The sequence below is a fragment of the Musca domestica genome, unplaced genomic scaffold, assembly GCF_030504385.1.
Source record: "Musca domestica strain aabys unplaced genomic scaffold, Musca_domestica.polishedcontigs.V.1.1 17, whole genome shotgun sequence".
NCBI classification, from domain to species: domain Eukaryota; kingdom Metazoa; phylum Arthropoda; class Insecta; order Diptera; family Muscidae; genus Musca; species Musca domestica.
In genome coordinates, this window is record NW_026712230.1 from 6,514,254 (window position 1) to 6,538,566 (window position 24,313).

At 35.0% G+C, this 24,313-nt stretch overlaps 2 protein-coding genes across 2 annotated transcripts; both read right to left on the minus strand.

The window, feature by feature from the left end:
- Positions 1-209: 209 nt before the first annotated feature.
- On the minus strand, positions 210-2,243 carry LOC131800518 (larval cuticle protein LCP-30-like). The gene is made up of 3 exons (XM_059120411.1): positions 2,088-2,243; positions 1,475-1,998; positions 210-568 (listed from the first exon to the last, which is right to left on the minus strand). Exons 1-3 carry the CDS (start codon positions 2,109-2,111, stop codon positions 325-327), a joined length of 792 nt encoding a protein of 263 aa, XP_058976394.1. The 5' UTR covers positions 2,112-2,243; the 3' UTR covers positions 210-324.
- Positions 2,244-12,068: 9,825 nt separating this feature from the next.
- On the minus strand, positions 12,069-21,262 carry LOC131801597 (endocuticle structural glycoprotein SgAbd-2-like). The gene is made up of 3 exons (XM_059120412.1): positions 21,168-21,262; positions 13,228-13,416; positions 12,069-12,577 (listed from the first exon to the last, which is right to left on the minus strand). Exons 1-3 carry the CDS (start codon positions 21,177-21,179, stop codon positions 12,359-12,361), a joined length of 420 nt encoding a protein of 139 aa, XP_058976395.1. The 5' UTR covers positions 21,180-21,262; the 3' UTR covers positions 12,069-12,358.
- Positions 21,263-24,313: the final 3,051 nt, after the last annotated feature.

Consider the following 24,313-nt stretch of genomic DNA (forward strand, 5'->3'; position numbering starts at 1 on the left):
AATAGCGAAAATCAGGAGGTACTATCATATTGAGGCTATACCTAAACGTTAATCAGTTAATCAGACAGATGGACATCGCTAAATCGCCTTATAATTTTATTCTGATCAGGAAAATACATACTTTTTGGGTCTCTGACGAATATTTCTGGGTGAAAAAACAAAATATGTTCTCCATTGTATTGTGGAGAACATAAAAATACAACATATAATCAACATCAAACACAATTTTATTACCCAATCATTAGTCATCAATATTTTTATTACAATTTTTGTTAGTCATCAAAGAAAGAATTACTTTAAAGTGGAGAGAATATTACGGCTCGTTTACTTCTTGTTTGAGGCATTGGCTGCCAAATAAGCCAACAATTTGGGTATGTGAGGTGGAACCACTGGCAAATGGTCACCTTGGGCCACAAAACCATTGTCATCGGCTGTATATTCTACGCGATATAAATTGCCATCATCACCGGTGTATTCGTAGAATCCTTTGGAACGTAGGCCCGGATCAGTTTGGAGAGCTTCAATGCGTCCGTTTTCTTCAGCCAAAATACCATTTTCTGTTTCATATCTGTAAAACATTATTAATGAGTTGGTTAAGGGTTAATATTAAATAAACATTTACTGGTGAAAAATCGTTGCATACTTTTAGGCATACACATTGTTATTTTCAACATTTTTATAGCAAAATCAAGCTGTTAAGTGTCTGTTAAGTCAACAACAGTCTTCCATTTTCTGTTGCCTTAGCAGGCAACCATAAAATTTCAAATTTTTAGATTGTTAAGCCCAATTGTGAATTTTGGGTTATTTTTAAAAGGTTTTTTTTTTTTTTTTTTTTTTTTTTTTTTTTTTTTTTTTGTAAAACTATGAAGGATATATTCATTTTCAAATAAACATTTGCGTATTTATTACCAAATTTTTACCCGGGTTGACCGTGGTTGGTCTCAATAACTTTAACACATGTTTTCCGTAGTCACATTATTGTGAAGTATCTGGGTTAACCCGTAAAAAACGTAATATAAAACTCATAGACGATAGTGATTTCCGTCTTTCATTGGCATTGATGCAGGGATGTTAAAACTAACCTACATATTCCCAATCTTTTGACAATTAAATGCATGTCTTCATTCAGTTTTCATTTTTCGTACAAGGTTTATAATCTGCCGAGCTTAATAAAAATCTGGCTGGTCTGAGTCATCTGGGACAACTTATATGTTATATTACGAGGAAATTCTGAAACAAATATGACCATTTATTCAAATCCTTAGGGGACATATTTGTAGAAGAAATATAGTGAAAAAATTGTTTCTCAACAAAGTGGATTTCTTCTCATTTGTATCGATCTTTACTTTGTAATGATCCTAAGATGTGTCTTATGTAAACCAGCTTCCCGCTATCTTCAATCTTATATAGCTTTCGATTAAAAATTATTCACGATACTCATTCGAATTTCTAACTTTTCACAACTCATACTCACAGGTAATGATAGCCATCCTCTTCGACTTTATCTTCCAAACGTATGATTGCCCAGCCATTTTTTCCCTCACCACTTCCCTTGCCTTTTGGTAAGGGTTTGGCTGTTACAGCTGCAGCTAAAATTCCACCACCTCCTCCACTACCACTGCCCGATGACGGTTTTTTAGCACCTGCCCCACCACCTGCATTTGCACCATTTGCAGCTGCATTTCCAGCACCACCACCGCCGCCACCACCAGGACCAAAACGATCCTTGTCCTGCTTATAGGGATTTGCATCGCCCGTATAACCTCCTCCTGGACGATCGTCGTGAACATATTTCACATCCTTGTGGACATATTTGCCATCATTACCACCACGATATTTACCATCGCCTCCTGGACGATATCTGCCATCGTTGGCAGGACGATAACGACCATCACTTTTCGGTGTTGGTCTTGTGGGTGGCCTTGTTGGCGGCTTGTAGCGACCATCATTTTGGGCTCGAACTGCAACACTGACTAATGCCAATAGTACAAGGCATAACTGCAAATCAAAACATTTTAAATAAATCCTGTTTTTAGTCGAAGTTTTAAATATCAAAGTTTTATTTAGCACTTCAAGTCGGTACGCACCCAAGGCCTCAATAATAGCTGCATTGCGTTATTCGCCAATATTTGTTAATAGAAATGTATTTGAAATGAAATGCTTGTAACGATTATCCGTCTATTTATACTAATGAGCTGGGCTATAAAAGCCTCCGAGCTGGCGCTGTTACAGCTGAGAACCAAGTGCATAGAATGATATTTCTGATAATAAGTGATGTTCAATCGGTTATAACTCATCATCCGTCGGCTTGATTGTTTGGCTACGCATTCATCTGTTGTTGGCGGCTGATGTTTTAATTTGAAGTACAGTGTGACCTTGATAATTGTTTCACTTCACACAAGAATGGAGAACAATGTGTTACACTTTACATTTGTCTGGCAACTTTTTATACCCTCAGCCATATGGCTACAGAGGGTATATATCATTTGATAGGTCAAAACTTGCCTAGTCGAAATAATGGTTTTAGACCCTAGGTCTCTTTGGACCAAATTCGTTTCACATTTGGAGTCGATCTACCGATGTCCGTCCGTCCGTCTGTCTGTCTGGCTGGCTGGCTGGCTGGTGCGCACGATAACTCTCGAAGGGAGTATCCGATTTAATTCAAATTTGGTACATCGTAATACTTTTGTCAAACTTAGATCGAGCAATATCGGCCCACTCCTTCTGGTATCTCCCACACAAAATGTCAACATTTTCAAAGAAAATAATTTATTGCACAGAAAGAGAAAGGATAATCCGATTTTGCTCGAACTTTACGAATCCTCATATTTTCATCTGTGCTAGGTCATGTGCGAAAATGGACAATATCGATCCACTCCAAAGGGTCAAAATTTTGAATAATTAAAACTTTTATAAAATATGATGTAAGAGTCCGACAGTCTTCAAATTCCACACATCCCAATAATTTTATTAGCATAAGGTCTGGTGCAAAAACGGAATGTATCGGTCCACTCCTTCTGGTACCTCCCCCACAAAAGGTCGAAATTTTCAAAAAATATTTTTTGCACAAAAAGAGAAACGATAATCCGATTTTGCTCGCCCACAAAGGGTCAAAATTTGAATAATTACAACTCTTATAAAAAGTGATGTACGAGTCCGATTGTCTTCAAATTTCACATATCCCAATATTTTTATTAACTCAAGGTCTGGTGTTAAGAGGCAATACATCGGTCCACTTCTCTTGGTACCTCCCCCACAAAAGGTCAAAATTTTCAAAAAATATATATAAAATATATTTTTTGCACAGAAAGAGAAACGATTAGCCGATTTAGCGCTAACTTTAAAATGGACAGTATCGGTCCACTCCATCAATACCTCCCCCACAAAGGTTCAACATTTTGAATAATTATAACTTTAAATAATGTAATGTATGGATCCGAACGTCTTAAAATTTCACACATTTCAATATTTTTATAAGCCCAAGATCTGGTGCTAACATGGGATGTATCAGTCCACTCCTTCTGGTACCTCCCACACAAAGTGTCGAAATTTTGAATACCCACGAAGCTTATAAAACGCCAAATTAACATCCGATTCCATTTAGACTTGGCACATCTCAATATTTCTATCAACACAAGATCTGTTATAAAGGTGGTATAAATTGAACCATTTCTTCTCCCCCATACATAGGGTTCAAGATTTTGAAAAACAAAACTCTCAAATAAAGCGAAATAAATATCCAACTCTCTTTAAATTTCACACACAAATAGTTTTGCTAACACAAAATCTGTTTTGAAGTTGATATATATCTGCCAACCCCTTCTGGAGTCACAATTTTCAATAAGTATATGTGTTAAAACTTTCGAAACAATTTAGCAATACTTTACTACTTTTTATTCTCAAATATTTCTCTCAATAAGAAGCCTGATATGAATATGAAATTTATCGGTATTTATGATTTAGCATAAAATTGGACATAAATATCCTTTATTGAAATTTTGCCCAATATTTCGCTCAATATTTTTTATTCGTATCAGATGAAGTATACAAGTGTAATATTTCGGTAGACTCTATATGGTACATCACGCACATTTTAACACTTTCTAAATATTATTACATGTCTCATATGAAGTGAAAGAGTGAGTCGATATAATCCATACCAGGAACGTCGGAATATTTATATAATATTTTTGGGTCCGATACAAAATGGACAATATTGCCCATTCCTTGGGAACCTGCTCCATAGAGCGTGAAACGTTTGAATAATTGTAGCACTAGTCAAATTATATTTAAATAATCGAGCACAGGCTGAGGGTATATATCTGCCGGCAATACCGACTGATATTTTTAACTTGTTACGAAACAAAACCGACTTACTTCATGTGGAGTTCATATGGCTAAAGAGGGCATAAATCATTTGATACGGCCAAAACGTGACTCATCGAAATAACGGTTTTAGACTCAAGGCCTCTTTGGACCAAATCCGTTTAAGGATATTTGGAGTCGATGTAGGTACGCAAGATACATGGTACATCGTAATATTATTATCAAACTTAGATCGGACTCGTACCTCCCCACCACGGGTTAACATTTTGAATAATTCAAACTCAGCCTTGCACTTTTTCATAGGTCCAGTTAACTACTTATTAGGTTCTCTCGCATAAAACTCTATCTTTCGAACGAATTGAGATAGAATGCTACAATTTTGCACACATGTTTATTTTGCTAGTAAGCACGTTAAGTATGTAAATGGGTCATGTAGGTCCACGTTTTCATAGAGCCCCCATATAACCGTACCTCCCGATATTCGGTATTTTGATGATTTAAGCGACATTATTCACCGGAATTGTTTCAAATTTCGTATTTGAAGTTCGTCATAGATATTACAGCCTAAGACAGAAAATTGCCTATGCAGCTCCAGGTCTTCGTATAGGTCCTATATTACGGTATCTCCCTATATACGGATTTTGATGATTTTAGCTACATTATTCACCGTTTATTTCACGTTTCGAATTTGAATATGGTAATGGCATATGACAAACGGTAATGGCAAAGACCCCAATATAACGGGCATATTCGGTATTTTCCAGAACAGAACATTTAACGGATTTTATTTTTTTAAATTTCCAAATTATTTCCAAATGGTGGAGGGTATTTAAAGTTCAGCCCGGCCGAACTTACTGCTTTCTAACTTATTAAATACCCAATTAGCGAGATCAGACTGTAATAAATTGAAAAAATTCTCAATGTTAGGCTCAATCCAGCTACTGCTACTACGAAAAAAGTTGTCGATATTAAGTGTAACAATTTATGAGGCATTTGAAATTTACCCACACTTGTCCATCCGGCCATCCATCGATCGATTCGACTGGTGTTATTGTTTTTCTTCTTCATTATCTTCGCCGTTTCATAGGCTTTGTAATAAAATCTCAAATTAATGAAGATTTACAATTAAAATAATTTACTATCCATAATGTTATTTGTGTCAATATTAAATTATTATAATTGACATTTTTTTTTTGAAATTCCACAGTGTGATGTAAATGATTGTGTCCGTATTTGACATTAACGCGAATTACAATGGTTAATTGAATTAAAGCGTTTTATTTCAAACTACAGCCGGATACACGACTGTAGTGAAGAGTTCTGATGTGTTTTAATTCTTTTACATCCTTTGACATTCACCATGCATTGAATTACAATTAAATCGTATATTTACTGTATGGTAATGATCATCTAATAATTTGATTTACAAAAATTAATTGATATTAGGTTCATTATCTTGCGGGAAGTGGATCGAAAATATATTCGCTTGATAGATATTTACATTCCATCTTCAAACAATTTAGAATTGGGCTTCCAATATTTGAATGAAGGTTTGTTATATTGAAACTGGACGGAACTTTAAACTACGATTGGAAATCATTAAAAAAAAAAAAACCTTTTTTCGTATATAACAAATAACAAGAGGAATCATAAATTCTAACCATATATCTACTAAATAAGGGTTCATTAAGTCAATTTGATCAAACGGAAGTTTTAAAACACTAGAGTTGAATTTGTTTCTAATTTTTTCATTCTTATTTTTTCTAACTGGACATAAACATTATTTATTTGGACATAAATAAATAATGTTAATATAATTTTTAACGGATTTTATTTTTTCCGAAATTGCCAAATTTGTACCAAATGGTGGAGAGTATTCAAATATCGGCCCGGCCGAACTTACAGCTATTTTACTTGTTTTTTTTTTTTTTTTAATTCCAGTATGATGTATAGTCTGTTTGGGGAGTATAATGCGACAAGGGACAAAACTATTATTTATAGATTTTATGCATTTATTGGGTAAGTGGAACTATACGAATAATATCATTTCAGAAGATGATAAGCTATGAACAAAAAATCAATATTTTACGATGTACGATGTCATTTAATTGACTCGATTTCTTGAACTCTGAAATTTGTAATGTACACCATCATTATAATTGTGGTAGATGCTATTTCGAAATATGATACTTAGGCATCGTTGAACTGGTGTAGAGTTAGGACTTCGGGAGCCATTAAAGCCTAGCTTCAGTCGGTTGCGGGGTTCGTGTCCTGCTCTTCACAAGCCATGTTTATCATTACAAAAATATTGTAGACTCCCTTTTTATTTACTTTACAAAACAATGGACCAAAAAAATAACAATTTACCCCTTAAAAATTAGGTGTGAAATTTATGGTTGTTTTTTGAAAAAATATAATGCAAACAAATCACCGGACCTATAGGATAATGTAAAAAATAATGAGGACTCTTTGATGTTAGCAGAGTCGTGCCTCTAAACCCACACCATCCTATGTCCTAACGGCATATATTTTTAGGACCCCTAAAAAATTAATCAATCCGAAATTAAGACCCTATACCATTTTGTAAGAAACGTCTGTTGATTATATTTAAGGATTCATTTCAAAATATAGAGTACAATTTTACAATTTTACAAAATAATTAAGGTACACAATTATTTTTTAACTTTCAAATGGTTAATATCTTACTATCGCATTCATAGAGAGATTATATGCTTATAGAAAAGGGGTAATAGGTCAATGATGGGAATTGAGGGGTAATAGGTCAATGATGGGAATACAGAACATATTATCTCTCTTACAGAAAGCTGATCGACATAAGAAAAAATAAAAACAAATTATTAAAAACTTACCAACATACTCTGCTTGGTATGAAGGCCTCCAATCCATGCGTATGTTGTTGTTGCATTCATGTAAACCTGTTTTAATAAGATTCTTTTTGCTTCTCAATATGAACTATTTCTAATGTCGATCATACAGTAAGAGGCAAAAATGGGTATGGATTATCATAAGAATTATTTTGCAATATTATCTAAACATTTTTTTACATTAGGTCGTATAGGCGTCAATACAAACATTCATTCAAGAAAATATTTACTCAACGAAGGTATATATCATTGAATATGTTTAGATAATAAAGCAAAATAATTTGTTATATAAAGTTGTGTATATATAATATAATATACTATCTATATAATTTTACTATCTTAGGTGATGGATTCCTGATGTCAATGCTGGATTATAGATCGGGGTTTTATTTGAAATGGACTCGTGTTGGGACCCTGATGTATATTTAGAATGAGTTGCTAGTTTCCCATATTGATATCCTATTTTCCATGCTGCGATACTATTTTTACAGGCTATCGAGGCTGTATTGGGTTTATGATTAAATATACAATGGAATGCCAGTAATCGCCAGGTAATTGTGCAACATTAGCAATCGATTTGTATTGGTTTTGGGTGGTATTTAAGCCAGCATTTCCAAATAGTATCACAGCCAATATGCGAAGTTTGTACTTGAAGTTGTGAATTTTTGAGGTATGGCAAAACTAGGATCCGAAGATTTCACGTGGCTTCGATTCTCCTATTGAAGGTTTAATGTTGTAGGTTATGTTGTGAAGTTAGTAATCAAACCCGTGGGCTTATGGCAAAATCTGGAGTTCCTTGTCTACCCGGTGGGTAGACTACGATCTAAGCGTGTTTAGTACCTATGCAGATTTTATGTAGGGCGAATTTCAGATTCTTCCGGAATGGTGTTTGTTTTCTTTGGGCTACAACAAAAGCTGGTATTTGCAAGTCTTTGGAAATTGCCTTTAGTTTTTTAAGCCAAATAAGGGTTCGGTATCACTTTTTCCGGATTAATGACGTAGCACTGGGTGTACCGAAGTCTCTACAAAAAATGTCTGTAAATATTTGCACTTTTTCTCATTTGATTAACCTTACCCTTATTAAATATGATAACTTTTATGTGATGCAAGATGGTAGAAATTGGATTGGATGTAAAATTAAATTTTAATCACTTGGATGGTTTCAAATTTATTCGGATATCGGGAACTGTTTTCTGATCTTTACTTCTTGAAGTTTCAGTAAAAAAGACAGCTTATTAATTTGGCTGCGGAAGATTAGACCTTTGTTTGCCATTGTGAAGAAGGAAAAAAGGGAATGTAAAAATTAAGCGAGTTGCCAACATATAGGTGCCACAAGAAAAAAATATCAAAACCGACATACATAGAAATAAAATGTGCCGTTGTAAAACCAAAAGGAACTAAGTCATAAGTTTCAATGACAAAATTATTTTGCTTTGTACACAAATTATTGTTAATGTTAAGTGTTATGAATGAATAACGAATGATCTATGTGGAAGTGTCCACCACAAACTCCAGACGGGTTACATTGAAGTGTAGTTTGTAAGGACCTTTAAACATTCGCTCTAAAAAATCTGTGAAGAAGTTGAAGATTTTTTTCAATTTGTCTTTCTTCTTTTGTCGACTTTATATTATGTACGGTTTTTTTCAATTTGGCTTATCATATTGAATTCAATGGATCTTTTGTGAACAAAATGAAGAATAATTTTTCACCATAAAAACGAAATAGGTGCGCTATACGATGCTAACTGGCGATCTTTCATATCTAAAATTGATATTTAGGGCCTACATCGTGCTTCAGCTGGAAGATGCGAACACATTTAAACGATCAGAAATGACCAACAAAGCTAAATGGGAGCACAAAATGCAAAATTCTTTAAGACTGCAATCAGTAAAATACGGAATATAAAGAGTGCAAAATAGTACAGGAAATTGGACATTTAGTAAGACAAGGAATTCTATCCTTCCACAAATTCTTTCCAAACATTCAACAGCTTCTAAATTACTTTTGCAGGTCATGATATAGGTCATAACTCGCGGATAAGGGTACAATCCCATATCAAGTATATTTTACATTTTAACGATATTTATATAACCATCCTATGATTTAACCTATTATATATATTGTGGTCTTGCCCACTTTTTTCATGGTTTTTTTGGCCCTAATTTGGCATCTTTTTATACCCTCCACCATAGTATGGAGGGTATATTAAGTTTCTCATTCCGTTTGTAACTCCTCGAAATATACTTTTTAGACCCCACAAAGTATATATTCTTGATCAGCATAAAATTCAATGTCGATTTAGCGATGTCCGTCCGTCTGTGCAAATCACTCTAGCTTCCGAACGAAATGAAGTAAGTTAATCTATATCTATAAAAGAGGAAAATGTTTGTATGTTTGTTTGTTTGTTTGTAATTTATGGACTCGAAAACCGCTAAATAGATTTTCCTGAAAATTTCCATATATACTGCAACATCGCCTGAAAGTAACATAGGCTATATACATTTTTGAATTTCCACTTGGAACTGGAGATATAGCATCAGAATCGGAGGTACCTCCCAAAAATTTAGATTTTATATGCACATATCTATGGATTGGTTGAAGATACAGTCTCCAAATTTGGAATACGTAACGGAATTTGGAACAAAAATAAGTTTGCCAAATTATATTGTAATCGGTTCAGATTTTGATATAGCTCCCATATATATTTTCGACCGATTTCGTTCATTTGATGCCTCAAACACAATATGAATGTTCGATTCCAATGAAATTTGGAATGTGTGACGGGATTTAATCCGAAAATAAATTTGTCAAATTATATTGAAATCGGTTCAGATTTGGATATAGCTCCCATATATATTTTCGGCCGATTTCAAGCATTTGATACACCAAACACGCTATGTATCCCCAATTTCAATGAAATTTGAAACGTGTGATAGATTTTATCTAAAAAATTGATTTCCCAAATTATATTGAAGTCGGTTCAGATTTGGATATAGCTCCCATATACATTTTCGGCCGATTTCATGTATTTGGTGGACCAAACACGCTATGTATCTCTAATTTCAATGAAATTTGGAATGTGTAGCGGAAATTAAAACAAATATACATTTGTCAAATTATATTAAAATCGGTTCAGATTTGGATGTAGCTCTCATATATATTTTCGACCGATTTCATGTATTTTATGCACCATACACGATATGTATGTTCGATTCCAACGAAATTCGGCATGAGTGGCTAAATTTGGTACAAAAATAAATTTGACAAATTATATTCAAGTACGCTCAGATGTGATTATAGCTCCCATATATATACTCAGCCGATTTCACATATTTGATGCACCCAAAGCGAGAGAGACAAAATCTGGCACCAGCAAAAATTGCCAAATTATATTGAAATCAGTTGAGGTTTGGATATAGCTAACATATATATTTCGGAGGATTTCATACATATTATGCACCAAACACGATATATATGACCGATTCCAATGAAATTCAGAATGTATGGCTGAATTTGGGTATAATAATAAATGTGATAAATTAATTGGAAATTAGTTAAGATTTGGATATAGCTCCCATATATATATTCTCGGCGGATTTCACATATTTGACGCACCAATTTCAATGAAATATGAAAGGTGTGGCGGAGTTTGGTGTAAAAGTAATTTTTTTTTTATAATTATATTTAAATCGGATCAGATTGGGATATGATTTTAATAAGAACCATTGACCCACAACGCCTTAGGCTAACACTAAAAAACAACACAACAATTTATTTAAAATACGCTTATTACGTCGAAGTATGTTGCTATCTCGAATTCACTAATTGCAACAGAAATGCCACTCTACTTAAAAAAATTTTAGTTTCCTGCACGATTGGTATTTGCTATGAAATAAATAAATCCGAAGGACAAACCCTTCGTGTATGCATGTCATGTTACTGCTTTTGTAATGATTTTGTTTATTAACGCATTAAATTAGTGCAATATTTTTTTTTTAATTTTTAAATTTGTTTTTCTTTATCCAACATATATTCGTAAATAAAATTTTCAATGCATATAAAATCAAAAGGGGTAGCGAAGCGCATCGGGTTCAGCTAGTAAGTTAATAAAAATTTACTCAAATGTGAATTATGTCTGCAGGACTTTTGGTATTGAAAATGGGCGATGTAGATCCACGTCTTTGTATAGGCCCCATATAAAGGTACCTCAGATATTCGGTATTTTGATAATTTTAGCGACATTATTTACCGGGATTGTTTCAAATTTGGTATTTGAAGTTCGTAATGGATACTATAGCCTATGCCCGAGTATTATCTCTGCAGGTCTACGTTTTATATCCTCCATGGTACCTCCCTATATTTGGTATGTTGATGATTTTAGCTACATTATAAGGAGATTCTTTTTTTTAAAGTTTCGCATTTGAATATTGTAATAGCTTATGACAAAAGTTGCGGGCCCACGTCGTCGAATAGACCCTAATATACGGCTACATTCGGTATATTTGAGATTTTAACAGAATTTTTAATGGTATTTTTTTTTTTTTTTTGCCAAAATTGCCAAATTTGTACCAAATGGTGGAGGGTATTCAAAGTTCGACTCGGCCGAACTTACAGCTTTTTTACTTGTTTTACCTAGATTATTCATCAGTTTGAGATACGGAATTGTGAGATTATCCAAAATTTAAAAGTTCGTCTGTAATTTCTCCAAACTTTTATGTTTTCTTAATCTCGTAAACCTAAAATTTCAACAAAATCATAAAATAAAATCTTCTAGGGGTCAAAGACTCTGTGAGTCATACTCTAATGTGTTTTGTTCTTCATTCTCATTCTTGACTTTAATAAAACAATTTTTCGTATAAAAGTTCTTGACGACTTTATTCATTGCTGTGTTTATATAAAACAATTACAGAATAAGTAAAACATGGCTAAAATATACAAATATACATATAATATTTATAACGCTTACACAATTCACATTAAAATGACTTAAAGTTGAAATAAATGAAAATGTAATTTCTTCAAATCCTATACACGATAAAACTCTTATGACAGCATACGACGCATTTCTAAAGATGTGGGCGTGGGTGGGTTCAGTGGATGTGGGAGAGAAAATATTTACAAAATTTGTTTTCCAAATCGTTGATATTTAACCTCGTCCGAATGTGTTGCGTCCACCGGATGAGGGCTCTTGGGGTGGTGGAGGTGCAGTGGCCAAATAGGCCAAAGCCTTTTGTATGGCCTCTGGAATTGGTGGTGGTGTGGGAATATGATCACCCTGAGGAACAAAGCCATTCTCATCGGCCGCATAGGTTATGCGAATGGGAGTGCCATCAGGTGCTGTATAGGAGAAGAAACCTTCGGCAACCTAAAAATGCAAAAAAAAAAAAAAAACATTTAAACCATTATTGAAATAGGCAACAAGGGAAAATGGATTTATTTGTTTTTGTGATGATTCATTAATTCCAGATTGCCCCATATTGATACCATAAATAGAGAGAGAGGAAAAGAAACTGCAAACGAGTGAACATTTTGTCCAAATGTCGAAGTGAACTGAACTAAACGTTTCAGGTCGGTAACAAATTGTTAAGCTTTATTTGGTTGTGCGATGTTATTGACGCCAGTGCTCATGTTTGGAGCTGCTGGTGGGCCACCAACAGGTAAAACATCTCGAACATGACAAAATTAAAATGTAATACATCTTGGCTTGAATGCCTCCGGCCGTGGGCAAATTTACAACAGTTTTCTTGGCTTGTTCTTCTAAATGTCACAGCAGCATTTTACAACGTTGCTTCTTTGCTTGTGGTTCCTCATTCATAGGATACTTGGCTAAATTGCTTGCCGAAAAATGGGTGTTACTGCTTATTGCCTTTTGTTCTTTGTTAAGCGGTGAGGTAATGAAAGGTTTTATTCATTTTTAAGCAAACGCTTCTTTATGGCACCTCAACATTATGTTTTTTTTTTTTTTGATTATTTCTATTGTTTGATTTTTTTTTACCTTTAAATTTTATGATTTACCTGCGCTTCTGCATTGCTGCCTGGATTTTTAAGATAACCCTGTTCTTCGGCTATGATTCCATTACCAGTTTCGTATGAATACTTGTAGGAACCATCAAAATTTACTTCTTGCTCTTGCCTTAGAATTGGTATGACTTCTTGTGGTCGAGCAGCTACAACTACCAAAAATAAAGCCAATGTCAGGAATATCTGAAAGCAATATAAATATTTTATTTAATAATTAGCTTTAAAAAAATAGTTATAAAGCGGTTATGAATTAATTGGATTTTTTATGTTCAGGAAATATTGGTAAGGGACTATATGACTTTTTTTAGATGATATCTAGTAAAATAATAGTTTGTCTATTATTATCAGAACCAAATAACCGTCTCTATCGACAATCTATATATTAAAGAAAGCGATTATAGTTACTTATAACTCAAGAACGGTTGGACTGATTTTTACAAATGACACTAATTTTAAATGGTCTCTTGTCAGACAAGTATAAACCTAAAAAATTGCATAGAAATATCGCAATAAAAGTGTGGTTGTAATATTTAGAGGAAAGAATGTGAATTTTCTTTATCTTTATGTTGCTTCTTCTTCTATGAGCATATAAACAATTTTTTTATAAAAAAAAAAACTATTTTTTAAACGGTTTATTTAGCTCACCCCGTTTGTTTTTTTATTCTTGGGTCAAATTTAGTAATTCAAATTTCACCCTCTTTCTGTCAACAGACAAGGCAATTATGTTTATTCATTATCAATCCAAGATGGCGACCGCGACAAAATGGCGGATATCTTAGGTTAGGTCAATCCAATCAATATGGGTATCAAATGAAAGAGCTCACAAGCAAAATACAATGAATATAATTAAAAATAAAATTAAAATCCAAGATGGCGGCCTCTACAAAATGGCGTATAACTTATGTTTTATTAATCCCATCAACATAGATGTTTAGCTCAGAGTGGCTCCGCCGATGGGAGTAATACGCCGAATGCGTCGAGCAGTGGACCGTAGGGGGGAAATATAAAAAGAAATAAAACACAATAGTTTTTCTTAGTATAATATAGATCTATTTATTCTCAGTTTGGTTTGTGGTAACGATATTACCTTTGGCAACAATATGCCTCTCCTCTATGCACAACGATATGTGCTTGCAAACGATATTGCGGGTGTTGTCTGTCCGAATGACAGCGAAATACTACTAGATGTCTAAAGGAGGCGGCAAAACACGTGACAACTAATTACTCGTTAAAACGTCAATGGATAAACCAATGGATATCAAACGAAAGGTCTCAACAAGTAGAATGCAATTTGCTATGCAAAATTGAAATATAAGATGGATGCCGCTACCAAATGGCTGATAACAATTAATCAAATAAAAGGGCTTGACAAGAAGAATATAGTGCGCTATACAAACTCAATATTTCTTTAGCGTTTTCCCCTCAAGACTCAGACGCATCTTGCTGTAAATAGCCTTGACCCTTTATTGGACCTCGGGGTGGTCGACCGTTTAAATGTCCATTGCTCGTTGAAAGAAAATGGTAAAAAACTATAAAAAATACAAACACAAGTAAAACCGAAACTGCAACACAAAGTAAACGAAGGATTCAAAAGCCGAAAAAAGTATAACATGTATATCACCACTGTTCAGAAACTATTTGCGAATAATGAGGCAACATTGTCATCAGACAGAAATTGTGATTGTCGACGAGATTTCCATAGTGTCTTATCAAATGTTATGCACGATAAACGTAAATTACAAATGACAAATGTACAAACTGTACAAATGAGTTTTTTGGAGGAGTAAACGTATTACTTTTCGGCGATCTTTTACAACTGCCTCCTATAGAACGATCAAGAACACCTATTTTCAAACAGCCAGAACATCTCCAACCAGCTACACATCTCTGGCGTTTATTCATGCTGTGTGAATTAACTGAAAATATGCGTCAGCAAGGTGGCCAGGCTTGTATTGATATTTTGAATGCTTTGAGAGTCGGTGAGCTAACAACCCAACATTTTAGTATTTTAATGGGAAGACTTCTTTAAGACACGAGCGATGAGTTTGCAATAGACAAAAGTTAAGGGCTTAAAGTCATGGGCTTCTACAATACATAAAATCGTATACTTAGGTGCGAAACTATTTGAAGAAGGTCAAGCCTACGCGGCTTTTAGTGGAGTAAGATCTATGAAGGGACTCCGTATAGAGGAGTTGGACTGCATTCATTATTGCAAGTTTTTTTGCCCGTTAAAAAAACTTGCAATAATGAATTACACAGAATGCAAAGTAAAACCTAAGAACTGGAAAATAAAAATAGTAAAAAAAATTTTTAAGTTAAACGGTTTTATGTTAAACATACATTGCAATGTTTAAGATAAATCTACTAAAAACCAAATAATAATAAAATAGATACAGTCGTGGGAATTATAAAGATATGCATAGACTAGACTAAAATAAAATAATGAGGTACGTCAATTTTCTACAATCTTTGATTGAAATGTTTGTTTTGTAATTTTATACTATAATTAGACAGTTGTTCAACCGACAACGATGGGCGCATGATAAGTAGGGCTAGAATGTGGAAACAAGCTAGCAAGCTTCATTATAAGCGAGTTTTAGGGTTTGATAGTGGTGAGCGAGTAGTACTTTTATCATATGTTTTGTCGATTAAAGACAAACTACGAACAGTGAAACGATTCCTCGCCAGCCAGAAGTGTGAACGATAAACTAGTCCAACTGTAAAATAGTTGAAATATCTCTTTTATTAACATGGAGTGTGTAACTATTGAAATTTCCAGTAAGTAATTTATTCACCGTCTGTTGGCCAACTGCCTAACGACGAATTAAACGATTCTTTTAACGCACATTAAGTACCATCGCTCGTTACCGTGATACTGGTAGCGTAGCCCGACGTCAAGGAAGTGGACCGAAGAAAACAGCAACATCAGCAGAAATGGTTCAAAAAGTAAAGAAGCGACTTGATCGAAACCCGCCTCGCAGTGGCCGAAAAATGGCTCGTGAGCTGAACATGTCGCAATATTCCATTTGGCAAATATTGAAAAATGAGGTCGGGGTAAAGCCATTGAAATTTCAAAAAGTGCAAGAACTTACACTTACACCAAATGATCGTGTTTACCTGGTGTGGGCCGTCATAACAGCCGATGGTCACTCTCCGCTCGTATTAATCGACCGTGGCATCAGAATAAATGCCGAATATTATCGCGAAAATATTCTGGAGGGTGTATTAAAGCTTTGGGCACGTAAACATTTTGGCCACAGACCTTGGACATTCAAACAGGACTTCCATCGCACTCAGCACGCACCTCCCAAGAATGGTTACAAAATAATAATAATAATGTCCACCAAAATTTCCAGATACCAATCCGCTGGACTATTGTGTCTAGAGTATTTTGGAAAGCAAGCTTGGCACTAAAAATACCAAAGTCTCGATTAAGTCAAGCAAGCGCTTCGCTGGGAATGGGCCAAACCACCGCAGAGCAACATTCGAACAGCGTGTGACGATTCCATTGGCCATAATTCGTGACAAAGGTGGACAATTCGTACAAATCTAAACTTATTCTAAAATTTGATGCTATTTCCGATATTTTCTGCTTTCATTCGATAAAATTTAAAAAAAAAAAACAAGTAAGCAAAGGCTACAGCCGAGCGGGGCCGACCGTTGAATACCCTACAACACTATAATAAATGATACATTTTATATAGGCGAGATACTCGAAAGAATTCCACAAGATATTGTGACAAATAATAAAAGAAAACCATCAGGTTTCATTCTCTAATTTTCGAATAATAGCAACTTAAACTAATTTGCTCATTTCCAATTTATTGGTAAATGGTCTTCCTAGATCTGGAACCAATATTTCCCAAAGACCTATAATCTCTCAGAAGTGGGAAAAAATTAACATTTATTATTGGTTTTTGACTGAAACGCATCTATATGAGATATAGACATTTGACTATATTCTTCAACAAAGTCAGCGTTAACGAAATAGTCAAAGTGTGTCTTTCCTGTATTTGTGAATTCTCCAAAAAGTCACTGGAATGGACATTTTCGTATTTTGTCTACAAAATTTGGCAACTATTTCACACATTGAATAATCCGGTAACCCCCATTCAAATGTGCGTGAGGATCGGGCGATAATTACGACCTGCTCACAATTTTGCATTTTTTTTTTTGGTCCATTTCAACTCCTAAATATATGGCGATCATCTCCAAAAAGAGTAGGCTTCTATTCTGACCCTCATCTTATCCCCATGCAAAATTTTGTAAGGATCGGGCCATAAATGCGATCTGTATATGATATCCTTATATCCTAACTACTTAGTTTTGTTAGCTGTAGAAATATTATCAAATGTTTAATTCAAAATGAAAATATGCCAAAAAATATGACAAAATTGAAAAATATGTGAAAATGTTACAAAATCAATATTTTCATCTTTAGAGAGATATTTTTATGCGATTTTTTAGACGTTTTTCCTCTCCTGCCAAGAATCCATTCTGAATTAATGAGAACTGTCGAAATCAGTTCAGCCGTTCTCGACATATTAGAGATCTTTCAAGCATATCTTCTTTGATAGACATATATATCGCACATATTTTGCTACATATCCGATTTGTTGGATGTTAACATCAATGTAAAGATCAGAAGTAACCTTGTGATGGCTTTGTGATTTCGCCGGGATTTATATTCGCGGTTTAAAGAAAAATTTTGAATTTTTTCAACAAAAAAGATATCGTCTATTTTACCCGCTAAATATTATCCGATGACCACCCAAATTGGTAGGCTTCTTCCCCGCCCTAAACTCTAGCTACATGCGAAATTCCGCGTCGATTGGTCTATAATTGCGACCTGTATAGCTACTGCAAAACCGACATTTTTTCAGTATTTGGTCCATTTTAACCCCTAAATATTATGTGATCATCTTCAAAAGAAATAGGGTTCTATTCTGACCTTAACCCCACCGCCATTCTAAATTTCGTGAAGATCGGGCCATAATTGCGACCTGTAGTGTGATTACAAATTAACATGGACAGACGGACAGACGGACAGACGGACGGACGGACATACATAGCTAGATCGACTCAGCTCGGCGTGCTAGGAAGATCCATATATACTTTCCTATATGGGAAACCAATATTTCGAGGTGTTACATAAATTCTGGCCCAATCAAACTTATAATACCCCCAACACATAGTGTTGTAGGGTATAAAAAACAAAACAAAGTAAGCAAAAACTAAAGTTGCGCGGGGCCGACCATGTGATACCCTACAACACTACAATATGTTAGAAGCCCCCTTATGTCCCAATCCAATTCTAAGAAGCCCCTCTGTATCTTCAAATTTAAAATCATCTATATTATTTGCTTGTCTACGATATTTGGCTATATTCGTCAACGAAATCAGCATCAAAAAGCCAGAATTTGGCCTTTTGGATATCGCCTGTAAGTAATGTTGGTATCTTTTACACAAAAAAGTAGTGGTCCATTCCACTCTAATTTCATGTGAGATTTCGTGTCCTTGGGTTTCTATTCGTGACCTCTTTAACGGCTGAAAAATCAGGAACATTTTTATTTGTTGGTCCATTTCAACCCCTAAATATATTGCGGATATCTTTGAAAACAATAGGCCTAGCCCTTCTAGGTGTAAAAATGTGAAAATGTTCGTGAGGATCGGACGATAATTGCAATCTGTATATAATAACCCCAACCTGTGTTGTAAGTTGAAAAAATATTACAAAATAGACATAAAATATGAAAAAATAAAGAAATGTCACAAAATACTATCTTTTTATGCGAATTTCTTATATTTTATTCTTTTAGGCCAGGAGGGCATTCTGAATTGACAAAATTTGTCAAAATCTGTCCAGCCACTCCTGAGATATAAGCATTTTGGATAACATCCCCTTCCTTTGTATATACACATTGTATATATATTTCGCTATATATATACGATACATTTACTATCGGCATCTACGTAACGGTCAGAATTGACCTGTTCGTCTATTTGTGATTTCCACGGATTACAAATATTCGCGGTTTAATGGAAAATTTGACTTTTATTTAACACAAATATTATGGACCATTTCATCCACTAAATATTACCCGATGACCATCAAAATTGTAAGGTTTCTGTTCAGCCCTAATCTCTAGCCCCGTGCTAAATTCCGCGTGGATTGGTCTATAATTGCGACTTGTGGATCAACTGCAAAATCATTAAATTTTTCAGTTTTTGGTCCATTTCAACCCTTAAATATTATGCGATCATCTCCAAAAGAAATAGGGTTTTCTTCTGGCCCAGTCCCGCCTACATTTTCAATTTCGAGAGAATCGGGCCATAATTGCGACCTGTAGAGTGATTACAAATCAACATGGACAGACGGACGGAGGGACATTCATAGCTAGATCGACTCAGCTCGGCGAGATAGGAAGATCCATATATACTTTCCTATGTGGGAAACTCATATTTCGAGGTGTTACATAATTTTTGGCCCAATCAAACTTATAATATCCCCAACACATAGTGTTGTAGGGTGTAAAAATGTAAAAATTATGGAGTTTGACTTTGTTGCAGTTTTTTTATCTCACTCTGTAGTCATATTTTTATTACGAAAAAGTTAGAAAGTAGTACCCTCCACCATTTTAAACATCTTTGTTAATTAAAAAAAATATATACTAATAATAAATTAAACGCATTATCCGTTAAAAATTCTGTTAAAATCTTAGAAATACGGAACAAAAGGAGTTACCGTTACTTTTGGGTCTACACGAAGTCGTGGGCCTGTAAATGCAATTTTTTGCCACATTCTGTAGTACCCATTACAAAGTTTAATTGCGAAAAATGAAAAATGAATGAGAAAATACCAAATACAGGGAGTTAACGATATTTAGGAGCTTTACGAAGACATGGACCTGCATAGACAATTCTCTGTCATAGGCTACAGCACCCATTAGGAGCTTCCAATAAGAAATTTGAAACTATCCGGGGAATAATAGGGAGGACCCGATATATGGGCAGTACACGAAGAACTGGGCCTGTATAGAAAAATTTCTGCCGTAGGAGGAAGTACGAACTCTAAATACCAAATTTTAAACAATTCGGGTCAAAACTGTTACACAAATCATCAAAAAACCGAATATCTGGATTTGTACATTTGTTTATACCAAATCTTGAATCTATATGTAATATTTTCAATACCAATAATTCTGGATACTCTCTACTTCATTCCAGGGGCAAGATAGAGTGGTTGCCATCACAAACTTTGTGGAATCTTGACCTTTTTGGTTAATTACAAACGGAATGGGTATAGGGTATAAAAACGTAATATATCCTTCATATAATTTTGGAGTTTGGTAACGGTACTATGATATCTTTATTAAGAACGAAACTAAAATTAGCACTCTAATTCGGTTGATTCAGAAGATAGCTTGATTATTTTCTGCAAAATACCTAAAAATAGCTCTTCATATAGCATCATACTTGATAGTGCAGATAATTCAGTATCTCAAGGATATATCATAATTTTCAAAACAGTTGCAATTTTAATGTAAATTTTTATTTTTTTAATTTTGTTTATTCATATTCAATATTAACTCCGTTTTTTCAAGGACCAAAGTTCTGTTTGGCAAATATTATTTTAGAAATTTAATTTTTCAATTCATTTGGTGTAGTGTATTAAATTCGATTAATATGCAAATTAATTGAAGTTACCGTTATTTTTAAAATCATATTTTTTTGTATGCAAACTATAACTTGAAGCTTTTTGATATTCTTTAAAACCAATATTCATTTCATTGCTGGATCACACACTTTTATTGTAAGGATGTTTAACAAATTGATTCTTCACTAATGCATATGTAGATATACTCGACACGAACTTCATATCCAATTTATTCAATTCGTCCTTTCAACATGAATAGATTTTACCACACACTTACTAAATTATTCATTTTATTCTAAATTAAGGATTTCGATATCCTGATTTTTGTTGGTTCAACTCGAAGAATATCACACACAGTGTTCAGTGTTCTCGTAAGACTATGAGTTGTTGGCCAAATGTCTGGATTATTTATACTCGATTGAAGATTTGTAATGACGAAGAGATGAACTGAAGTTTGAACATCATTGGGAGACACCGAACCAATACTTCTGCACACACCATGTCACTCACACACACCAAGACACACATTCGGTGCATCATAGATTGAATTGCACATAGCAACTGCCACATAAATAAACTCTATGTAGCAGCATAGTCTGCAATATCCGCCATGCAGTTCAGATTCACTTGAACTTTACATTTGGTCGAACAGACAACCGCAACAACAACACCAATAGAAATGAAGTGACTGCAACGCCAATACCAAATAACAGCCAACATTTATTCTTTTCTCTGAATATGACTTGTGGATTTTATTTTGGGTGTCGGTCGCTCTTCGAAGAGGGTGTTGTAAATCTTCTTGGCTAAATGATTGCAAATTTTATGGAAACCATTTATTTTTTATTGGAAAAGTGAAATAAGTTGATGCTGCTCGTAGAGTTAGTTTTGAATTAAAATTATAATTACACATAATCTTTTAATTCATTTATTGGTATAGAATATTTTATACATGCCATTAGCCTCAAATTCTATATAATACGGATTATCTATAGCTAAACTACTGGCTGACTGTAAATGCAACAACAGATAGCGGACGATGGTTCTTAGTAATGAAATACAAATTTAAAGAAACACTTAAATATATGAAGTATGGGAGACTAGTTAGACAAAGGCTAGGGCAGAGTAACAATGAATGCCTAAGCATAGATGACATAGACAGAGATGTTAATAGCTTAACTGAGACCCTAGTAAAGTCTTTCGAGGAATGCTGTCCACTTCGAGAGAGGAATTCCGCCTACGAAAAACCCTGGATGACAGGGGATATTCGTAACAAAGGGAAGGAGGTCCGTAGGCTTTACAACAGAGCTCGACCTAAAAAATTGGCAGTATTCTGGGACAGCTAACATAATAAACTTAATGAATACAACAAAGTAGTCAGAACAGCTAAACGAAATTCCTGGAAGCTTTTCTGTGAACAGGTTGAAAGCGTGAATGATGTTTCAAAAATAAAAAAGTTTCTTTCAAAAACCCATACACAAGCCGAGACAATGGTGGATGATATGGGTAACAAGATGGAAACAATAGAAGAAAACCTAGGGCTACTGATGAAAACACATTTCCCACCGAGCGCCACGACAAACGTGGTTACATCGGAAGATAGAAGGAATGTGACGGAGGAAGCATCAAAAATTGATGAATCGATGGTAAAAGAAGCCATCAAAAGTTTCAAACCATTTAAGGCAGCGGGACCAGATATGGTCTTCCCGGCTCTGCTCCAAAAGGAAGTAGACGTTATTTCGTCCAACTTAACCGGAATCTTCAACGCGTGCCTAAAGTTTGCGTAACCTCCACAAGCCTGGCAGGAATCCAGGGTAGTTGTTATACCCAAACCTGGGAAGAAAGCTACGCAATACCCAAGTCTTATCGACCGATAAGTCTAACATCATTCTTACTCAAAACCATGGAACGCATAATCGATACCATGATCAAGAGCAGGACTGCAAACGATATACTTAGATATAAACAACACGCATACGTTAAAGGGCGTTCAGTGGAAACCGCTCTACATAAGGTTGTACACCACATCGAGAGCACCTTCGATAAAAAGATGTACACATTAGCAGTATGCATTGACATCGAAGGCGCTTTCAACAACGTCAGCACGGATACACTAATCCAATCCTTAGATAGCTTTCAGGTCAACAGGACCCTAAGGGACTGGATAAACCATATGCTAAGGAACAGATGGATAAGTTGTGGGCTATATGACGTCATCAAAAGGGACAAAGTTGGCCAAGGAACTCCACAGGGAGGGATATTATCACCCCTCCTATGGGTTACTACCATAAATAGTCTCTTAAGGACTTTAACCAACGAAGGTTTTGAACCAGTCTGCTATGCAGACGATGTTATAACACTTCTGAGGGGAAAGAACCCTAACTTACTGTGCAGAAGGGCCGAGTCGGCTCTGAAACTTGCATACAACTGGGCTAGGCCGAGAGGTCTCAACGTCAACCCGGAAAAAACTGAAATATGTATATTTACCAGGAAAAGGAAACTGGGTATTTTCGAGGAACCAGTTTTCCTAAACAGGACAATCAACATTTCCAATAAGGTTAAATATTTGGGAGTGATTCTAGATAGGAAACTTAATTGGAGGGACCACATCCAGGAAAAAGCAAACAAAGCTCATAGATGTTGGGAAACGTGTAAAAGAGCTATAGGCTCTAAATGGGGTTTCAATCCTAACATAATACACTGGCTATACAAAAGCGTGATTAGACCTGTTCTAACTTACGCGTCAATAGTCTGGTGGACAGCCATGGATAAAAAGTGTAATATTAAAATACTACAGAAAGTCCAACGAATGTGCTGCTTAAGCACATACCATCAAAGAATCTTACAGGTAACAACGGGAGAATCAATAGAAAACTTTGTATCGGACCGGATATCTGAATCTATTGTAGCTGCCTCTTGTGGAACATTAATCCCAAAAAGAGACTCGTGGATCGATGGATTCCCATCACAGATGCCGACTGGTAACTGTTGTTACACAGATGGTTCAGTGTTGGGGGAGAGAGTAGGACTGGGTATTTTTATCGAAGAAACGAATACCAAAATCTCTTTCCGATCACAATACGATCCTACAAACGGAGGTCCAGGCGATTACAGAGTGTCTGAACTGGTTAAATGCTAACACGAGACCGGCTATAGTAAACGTCCTAACGGACAGTAAGATAGCCATTAACGCTATAACATCCAAAACAGTAACTTCAAGAACTGTATTGGAATGTATAAACTCAATCAACAACTACTCTCAACACGGTTTAGTTCGCATTATATGGGTATCAGGCCATAACGGAGTTAGAGGTAACGAGATAGCAAACTCTCTCGTTAGAACAGGCAGAGAATTAGCAGCAGTAAACTTAGACAATCCACTGCCGCTAAAAGTGTCACGTCTAATGTTAAAGACATGGGCAAAAA